A 9,136-nucleotide genomic window follows, 5' to 3' on the forward strand; every position below is an offset into this window, starting at 1 on the left:
ACCTGCGCCTGCGCGGCCGCGCGTCGTATTCGAGGCGGTTCGCGTTGCAGGCGAGCTCCTCGCGGCTCGTGACATTTGCTTTTACATCCATCCATCAGTTTGAGTATGATCCATCCGGCGCGGGGTCTCGCCCTCCCTCTCGCCAACCGGCAGCGCGTACCGGGGCTACCGCGCCCGTGTGCCGTGCCAAGTGTCAGGGAAGCAAAGCCGTGACCGTGAGCCCCGCGTGTTTCTGGGCCTGCTACGGCGGCACGGCCGCACGGCGCACGCACACGGAACGGCCTCGCGCCCTCGCCCGATGAAAGCCTGCATCATTGCGCATTTGGGCTCACGCCCCGGCCCCCGGCCTACTGCACCGCGAGGCCAATGTGACAAGGAATAAGTTCACTTGAGGTCCCTTAACTTGTCAACGAATCCGATTTTTGTCCTTCAACCAAAAAACTAGATACACCGGATCCCTCAACTGTCCTCGTCGATGCACCATCGCCGTGCTCGCATCACCCCCTGCCCCGACCTAGGAGTACCGCGCGCGCGAACATGGCCACCGACGCCCAGCTCCTCTTTGTCGGCTGCCACAGCCAGGGCCACCTCTCGCATTTGATGTTTCCCTTGCTTATCTCAATAATATATATAAGCTCCACGGTCTGCCCCAAGCTATTATTTCAGATTGTGATCGCATCTTTACCAGTGCACTCTGGGCCGAGCTCTTTTGACTTGCTGATACCCAGTTGAAGATGAGTTCTGCATATCATCCGCAGATGGACGGGCAAATGGAGTGTGTCAATCAGTGTCTCGAGACGTATTTGCGTTGTTTTGTTCACGCTTGCCCAGCTAAGTGGTCGCGTTGGTTGGCATTGGCTGAATTTTGGTACAACACTGCCTATCATTCTGTGCTGGGTTCTTCTCCATTTAAGGTTCTCTATGGACATGCTCCTCGTTATTTTGGGGTCCTTGATGGAGTTACTTGTGCAGTCTCAGATCTGGAGGAATGGAGGCAAGAACGGCGTATGATTACTGGGCTTCTTCGTCAACACTTACTGCGTGCTCAACAGAGAATGAAAGAGCAAGCTGACAAGCACCGTTCAGATCGAGTTTTCGCTAAAGGAGATTGGGTTTTCTTGAAAGCTCAACCGTATGCTCAATCTTCTTTAGCAGGTCGGGCGAATCATAAGCTAGCTTTTCACTATTTTGGCCCATTTCAAGTGTTAAGCAAGGTGGGAGCAGTAGCTTATCGTTTGGCCTTGCCGGATACCTGCTCTATCCATCCTGTATTGCATGTGTCGCAATTTCGTAAAGCTCTGCCTCCTACTCTTGCTGAACCCGTCAGGCTTCCGGTTTTTGTCGAGCAAGCGCCGTCGGTGCCTGTGCAAGTATTGGCGCATCGAGTGATCAAGAAAGGAGCCGGTACAATTGAGCAACTTCGCTTGAGATAGACTGGCTTAACTTCTGCTAAAGCTACTTGGGAAGATGCACAGACGCTTCGTCTTCGCTACCCTGATGCACCGGCTTGGGGGCAAGCTGGTTCTGAAGAACGGGGGGAGGGGGGTTGTTACGACTACTGTTCATCAACCGACAACAGAGAACCCGGTCAGGCTGAAGTCGCGTTCCTCACTTGAGAAGAAGAAGAATGTGCGCTTAGCTGGGCCGGAATGGGTTGCTGTGGCAGCTGTGCAGGATGCGAATATATAAGCATCCAAGGGAGAGGAGAAAGGGTTATGAAATCTATCTATTATATTATTAAAGGAATAGAAAAAGGAGCCTCCACATTCGCTCTCATGGCCTAAAAATTCTCACATTAATCGGAGAAAAAGAAAAAGCAGAGTCCATATAAAAATACAATTTAGAAATAGCTAAAATTCGGAATTAAAAAAATAAGAAATATTAGAAGAGGAGACTAGAGTCCATAAAGAAATACAATTTAGAATTCGGGAATGCTAGATACCGTCTCCCCAACGGGATAGCTCCTCCTCCACAACGTGATTTCTGCTCACTCGCTGCCGTTGCCGTCCCCCGCCGCTGCCGCGCCCATCCCCCGTCGCCTCCGCCGTCGCCGCCACCGCTGTCGCCGCCGCGCCCGTCCCCCACTGCCGCCGTCGCTGTCCCCCGCCGCCACTGCGCCCGTCCACCGTCGACACCGCCGCCGCCACCGCGCCTGTCCGCCGCCGCCGCCGCGCCCGTCCCCCGCCGCCGCCGCCGTAGCTGTCCCCCGCGCCCGTCCCCCGTCGACACCGCCGCCACCACCGCGCCCATCCCCCACCGTCACCGTTGCTGTCTCTCGCCGCCGCCGCTGCACCCGTTCCCCGTTACCGCCGCCGTCGCCGCGCCCGTCCCCTGCCGCGGCTGTCGCCGTCCTCGTCTACAAGGGACGGCTGTAGGGGGCTGACCGCGCGTGTCGAGGTTCTCCTCCCCCAACAAGATGCCCAGCTATATCTAGTAGGAATCACTTGATACTTGGTAGGTATCATCCGATACCTCACGAGTATCACGCGATACGTGATAGAAATCGTTTGATACATGACAGGTATCGCATGATACCTCGTGAGTATCACGCGATACGTGATTGAAATCGTCTGATAGCTGACAGGTTTCACATGATACCTCGCGAGTATCACGCAATACGTGGTAAAATCGCATGATACCTGATAAGTATCACATGATACTTACAAGTATCACCTGAAACGTGTGTAGAATCGTTTGATACCTGATAGGTATCACACCTGATACCTACTCAGGATTATCCTGTTATGTAGAATCGTCTGATACCTATCTGATACCTACTCAGGATCATCCTGTTCGAAAACGGGATTCCGTTATATAGCAGCCCCCTTTAGAAATACTTGAAATTCGGAATTAAAAAATAAGGAATATTAGAAGAGGATACTAGAGTCCATATATAAATACAATTAGAAAATAACTGAAATTCGGAATTAAAAATAAGGAATATTAGAAGTAGAGTATAGAGTCCATATAGAAATACAATTAGGAAATAACTGAAATTCGGAATTAAAAATAAGGAATATTAGAAGTAGAGTATAGAGTCCATATAGAAATACAATTAGGAAATAACTGAAATTCGGAATTAAAAATAAGGAATATTAGAAAATTCGGAATTAAAAATAAGGAATATTAGAAATAGAGTATAGAGTCCATATAAAAATATATTTAGGAAATAATAGAAATTTGGAATTAAAAATACAATATGAATATTACACATCAGTAGTTTTGTAAAGTTATTGCAAAATTTAAAATTATGTTGTCATTTTAATATATTTGAATACTTTCTCCATGTACTTTTGATAGTCATATTTCATCTTGGCACATAGACCAAGTATAAGTAATTCTACTTATCATCCATTTAAACATGGTACTAGTCATTCCTCATAAACAAGCGATTCATTAATATTTACATTTCTCAATGCCCATGTAGCCAATCATGTGTGGAAGAATAGAGAGTCATGCATTAAATCCAAGAAAGTAATTAAGATGATAAGTTGTTGGATTGAAATATGCATATCAAAAATAAATTTTTCAGATTTGAAAATATTACTATCAAAAGTAGATGGAGGGAGTAATATAATGAGAAAACATATATGTAATTATATGAGAGAAAATATAATGATGCTAGCCGCGCAATCTCCATGGGCCACCATACTAGTTTGTAATCAAAACACTATCTCTGAATAATCCTACTGCTTCTCTCCCAAACTACTCTATTCTTCCGAGTTCTTCCTCTGTTTCTATTCTTCCTCTGCTCGTTCAATCCAAAATTCCCAATCCCCCCTTGGTTCGTAACATAGTATACAGGAAGGAATCAACTGCTAGCCTGTTAGAAAGGGAATCATGGCCTATGTATGCAGTATGTACTCTAGGATATTATCAAGAGTACACTACTACAACTTAGATATTGTTTTTTTTTTCTCTCATCTTGCATACGCATGCATGCAGCATTTCGTTTCTAATTGGCACGACACGTATATACATCGTCGTACGTATACCAAAAATAATTAATGCGGTGCGTATAATTTAGTAGTAGGAGTTTAGAACACGACGAAAGAATTGGCCATGTCGTACTTCATCTTCTCCAGGTTCGGCGAGACGGCGAACTTGATCATCGGCGGCGGCCCGCAGGCGAGCGCGAGCGTGTCGTCGCCGCCCTCCGGCACGTGCTCCCGCAGCACCTCCTCCGTGACGAACCCGACGCTGTACTTCCACCCTTCCTCCGGCCGCTTCACCTGGTCGATGACGTACCACACCTTGAGCCTGTCCGGGTACTCCGCCGCCCACCGGTCGAGCTCGTCGCGGAGGAGGATGTCGTCCTCCGTCCGGTTCGCGTACACCAGGTGCATCTCCGTCGTGTCCTCCGGCTGGTCGCGCAGCACCGACTGGATGACCTGGTACATGGGCGTGATCCCGCTCCCGCCGGCGATCATCGCCAGCCGCCGCGCGTTCCGCGGCTTGCCGTTGATGACGAACTCGCCGCGGCCGGTGTACTCGACGTGGCCGAGTGGCCCCTTGACGTCGATGTAGGCGCCCACGGGGAGCGAGTCCAGGTACTGCGTCATGAGCCCGCCATCGGGGAACTTGGGGTGCTCGTTCTTGAAGTACACCTTGATGAGGAGGTCGAAGTGGCCGACCTCGTCGACCATGCTCGTCGGCGTGTACGCCCGCATGCACAGCTTCCCTTCGATGCTGGCGCACACGAAGATGTGCTTGCCGACGGGGAGGCCGAGCACCTGGTCGGAGGACGGCAGCGCGAAGCGGAAGAGGCGGACGTCGCGGGAGAGCTCCTTCTTGTCGACGAGTTGGCAGGGGACCTTGTCGCGCGGGCTGGAGAGCGCGACGGGCGCCGGCGCCTTGATGGCCTCGCGGATGGGGGCGAGCTGGGAGAGGTTGGACGCGCCGTGGACGGAGTTGTCGGAGCTGTACCCGGCGCCGGTGGTGATGAGCTCGCCGATGCGGTAGGTGTCGAGGAGCGCCTTGGCCTTGTCGGAGTGGATGGCGTCGAACTCCTCGGTGCAGTCGGTGCCGGCGTTGATGAGGATGCTGTCGGCGCCGCCAGGGTGGTCCTTGAGGAAGGCCGTGCAGTCGTAGACGTGACCGTGGACGACGATCCACGCCGAGTCCTGCGACGAGTGCTTGCGCACCTCGGACATGGTGAACTGCTTGCCGTCGGTGGTGTTCATGAACGGCGTCGACGTGCTCCGCTTCAGCCCCGGCGCGGCCGCCTCCGCCGTCTCCAGGTGCTTCTGCCTCGCCATCCACCCGCCGGTCTGGTTCCCGGGCTGCGTCGGGTGCTCGAACACCAGACCGATCTCACCCTTGTGCGGCCGGCACACGTTCACCTTCACCTTGAACCAGCAGTTGTTCATCATCCCCTGCAAAAACCCAACCGATCGAATGAATTTGCCATCGTCGTCTACATCGCCGTCGCCTTGGCCGGAGACGGAATGAAGCACCTACCATGAGATTCCAGATGAGCTTCTCGGGCTGGGTGTTGTGCGACTGGTCCCAGGCGCGCACGGCGATCTCCTTGGCGCCGAGGAGGTCGAGCACCTCGACCTCGACGGACCAGAAGCACCAGCACCAGTGCTTGCCGTATTTGGTGGCCTTCTCCGGGAGGTCCAGCACGCACACCAGCCATGTCTCGCCGCCGTCCAGCGTCACCTCCACCCGCGTGATCCTCTTGCCGCCGCCTACCAAACCACATAGACAAAGATCACCATCAGGCCCATCGCTCCATCATTCCCTGCGCCTTCAATTTCTTTTTTGAAGACCCTTAATTTTCTTTTTGTTAAACAATGAAAATTTTACGGTACTTAGAAAAAAATACCTTGGGTACTAAAATCTTACAACAAAAATTTTGATAGCTCGAGATATGTAGTACTTGAAAGTATTAAAAAGTATTAAACACGGTATATCTGGATATCTTTTTAAGGATGATATAGAGGCCAAACTTCTATCCATTATCTAAAATAAATCCTTTTTTTTTTTTGCAAATTAAATGACCCTTTACGATACCACTAGCCGTATTTGCAAGGCATTGTGAACTTTGACAAATGACTAACTGGTGGCCAAGGTGTTATTTAATTACCAGTACTTTAGCTATGTACTCCATATGCTGATGGGGTATTATTCTGTCAGAAAATTCAGAAGATATTTGTTGGATTTGATTACCACTATTCACTTTGCAAAGTGGTATACTACTACGTTGAGAGTAAGTTTCCAAAAGGCACTAGAGATTTTTCTGGCCACCTAAGTAACATTGTTTACTAGGACAAGTTAAATTAATCAAGGTCAAACACAAAAGGATGGTGCAAAATGACAAGCCACTGCAACCGAGTGTAAATTAAGGCGAGCGATTCAGAGAGAAGTTATGGAGGAGTGCGTGCTCACCGGAGTAGGCGTATCCCTTCATGGTGTAGCCGCGCTGCGTGGTGATGCCGTTGATGGGCAGGATCTCGTCGTGCCCGGGCGCCGTGATCACCGAGTTCACGTTCAGCTCGTTGATGATGTACTCCGGCTTGTACCACCACGCTGATGAGCATTTGTTCGATCGAGTCAGTATACATACATATTCGCAAGAATGGTAAAATGTGTTTTACGCATGCACGCATGGTAAATATACGTTACCATCGGCGTTGGCGAGCTCGGCGTCGACATGGGACGGGAAGACGCGGTTGTCCTTGTAATGGTAGTAGTTGTCGGACTCGGCGGTGGTGACGATGATGCGCTTGACCCACTTGACCATGCGGCCGCCGGTGCAGCCGGGGATGATGGCGCGAACGGGGAAGCCGTGGTCGGGGAGCAGCGGCTCACCATTCTGCATGTAGGCGAGCATGATGTCCCGCGACGGGTCCAGCGCCCACTGGCGTGTGATGCTGGTGCCGTACTTGGAGCCGCCGCCGCCGGGGAGGTCCTCGGCGCCCTCGAAGCACACGTTGAGCGCACCGCCCTTGCTGGGCATGATGCCGCACCGCCGGAGCACGTCGCGGAGGCGGGCGCCGCGCCACACCGACGTGGACACGGCGGCGGCGCCAAAGTTGAACCCCACAGTCTGCTGCACCATGTTCTGCTCCTTGCGGCGGTTCCCCGAGCAGGCCAGCGTGACGGGGACCTCCACGGCGGGGAAGCCGTTGACCAGCTCGTCCATGGTGAGCCGCATGGGACGCTTGACGAGCCCCGTCACCTCGACGGTCCACGTCGACCAGTCACCCCGCGGCACTGCGCCGTGGTTGCGCACGAAGTGCAGCGCCGCCGGGGTGATGAAGCCGTGGTGCATGAGCCTCGCCAGCGGCGCCTCGCAGTTCAGCGGGTGCTTCCCGGTGAGCCGGATCAGCAACGGGTTGCGCTCGATCCACGCGTCGGCGGTGCCCTCGTCGCGCGCGTCGCGCACCGACGGTTCCACCTCCAGCTGCAGGTGCGAGCCGTACAGCTCCCGCCAGTCCTCCTGCTCCTCCTCCTCGTCGTCCGACCCATCGCTGGGCGCCTTCCGCGAAGGTGGCGAGACGAGGGGAGGGAAGCCGCACCCGCGCACCGGTGAGTCGGCGCGGCGCGGGATGCCGTTCGCGGGAGGGTACGCCTTGGCGCCGTTCGAGGATGCGGCGCCGCACACCGGCGCGGAGCCCGGCTCGAGGTGGCCGAACTGCCGCGGCTGCACGGAAGCGGCCATGTTTGGTGTTCGGTTCTGCGTTCAGCTCAGCTACAGCTCGCTACGCCGGCCGCCGTCGACGAGTAGCCAGAGCCCAGAGAAGTAGTGGCCTGGAAGAGGCGCTGGGATAGGTGGCAAGCAAGGCAGGCAGGGGACGGGTTTATATAGAGACATTGCTCAGATGAACAGCGTGTGACGTGGCAAAAAAAAAGAGCCAGCATGGCTCCACAACTTTCTTACACAACATCGACACATCGTTCCATTGTCTTCTCTCTATCCTATCCATAACCACACCTCATTAATAAGGGGTGTTCTCTATTTAACCTTAATACTTATATTTTAAATACTTATATTTTAAAACAAAGAAAGTACTCGAGAGTGATAAGTGTAGCTACTCCGTCTTAATTAAATAAACGTTCTTCTATAAACCATGGCAATCAACCCAGCGTTCATGTTAAGCTTGTTTGTCACCATGAATATATATTATGACCAAGACCCTTAAGTCATCATTAGGATCATTGATCACGAAGTTTACGATGAGTTGTAATTAGGAGTCCGACTTTTATCCCAAGTTAGCATGCGAGTGTTTTTAAAATTTTCAAAAGCGTCCCAAGTTAGCATGGGAGTTTTTTTAGAAGAGATTTGTTATAAGACATCTTTTGTATTTCTAAAAGCGAACGAACTTAAAAACGTACTCAAACAAAGATTTGTATTTTCAAAATCAAACGAACTTAAAAATCGATTCAAACACGAATGGCTTACCAAACTATCGGACAAAAAAAATAGAGGAATATATGTACAGTTGTCTTAGAAATGTCATATTATTGTAGCTTTATCACATTTCAAAATATATTTGAATAGTAACTACCAACTGGTGTTCTGTTTTGGAGAGCAAATTGCATGAGTGCCCAATCGAGCATGTAAGTGTCAATTTAAAATTCATTTGTGGTGTATTTTCTCTGACCATATTGCTTGAGTGCCTGATAGACCATGTAAGTGTCGATTTCAAATTCATTTGTAGTGTATTTTTCTCTGAGCACATGTTTGAATGCCTGATTTAGCATGCAAGCGTCGATTTCAAATTCATTTGTGGTGCATTTCCTATTATTCTCTTTTCTCGTTTCGAAAAGTCAATACTTGATCGATGAATCCTTTTTATTATTGGACTAGAAAAATGCCATGCATTGCAACGGGTGAAGGCTATTTTAGTCTTATTATAATTGTTATATACTTTAGCTAGGGTGAAAATAATTGTGGGAATTCACTTGGATATATATTTTTTTAAGAAAATCATGAGTTGTAATTAGGAGTCTGACTTTTATCTCAAGTTAGCATGCGAGTTTTTTTAAAAAATTTTTCCAAAAGTGTCCCAAGTTAGCATGCGAGTTTTTTCAAAAGAGATTTGTTATAAGATGTCTTTTGTATTTCCAAAATCAAACGAACTTAAAAATCAACTCAAACACGAATGGCTTACCAACGTGTCGGCAA

The 9,136-nt window shown here is 50.4% G+C and overlaps 1 protein-coding gene across 1 annotated transcript; it reads right to left on the bottom strand.

Annotated features, from left to right (window-relative positions):
• Positions 1-3,569: 3,569 nt before the first annotated feature.
• LOC127782425 (nitrate reductase [NADH] 1-like) lies at positions 3,570-7,759 on the bottom strand. Its single transcript, XM_052309604.1, has 4 exons — positions 6,631-7,759; positions 6,394-6,534; positions 5,461-5,693; positions 3,570-5,375 (listed from the first exon to the last, which is right to left on the bottom strand). The coding sequence occupies exons 1-4, from the start codon at positions 7,667-7,669 to the stop codon at positions 4,038-4,040; spliced, it is 2,751 nt and encodes a 916-aa protein (XP_052165564.1). The 5' UTR covers positions 7,670-7,759; the 3' UTR covers positions 3,570-4,037.
• Between the last annotated feature and the right edge of the window lie 1,377 nt (positions 7,760-9,136).

Source organism: Oryza glaberrima, chromosome 8 (assembly GCF_000147395.1).
Source record: "Oryza glaberrima chromosome 8, OglaRS2, whole genome shotgun sequence".
In the NCBI taxonomy this organism is placed as follows: domain Eukaryota; kingdom Viridiplantae; phylum Streptophyta; class Magnoliopsida; order Poales; family Poaceae; genus Oryza; species Oryza glaberrima.

Excerpts from the sequence above, each read along its gene's own strand:
- LOC127782425 (XM_052309604.1), bottom strand. The coding sequence starts at position 7,669 with ATGGCCGCTTCCGTGCAGCCGCGGCAGTTCGGCCACCTCGAGCCGGGC. Across the intron at positions 6,535-6,630 it reads CGAGCTCGCCAACGCCGATG|CGTGGTGGTACAAGCCGGAG; the intron begins GTAACGTATATT and ends AATGCTCATCAG. Across the intron at positions 5,694-6,393 it reads GAAGGGATACGCCTACTCCG|GCGGCGGCAAGAGGATCACG; the intron begins GTGAGCACGCAC and ends GTGGTTTGGTAG.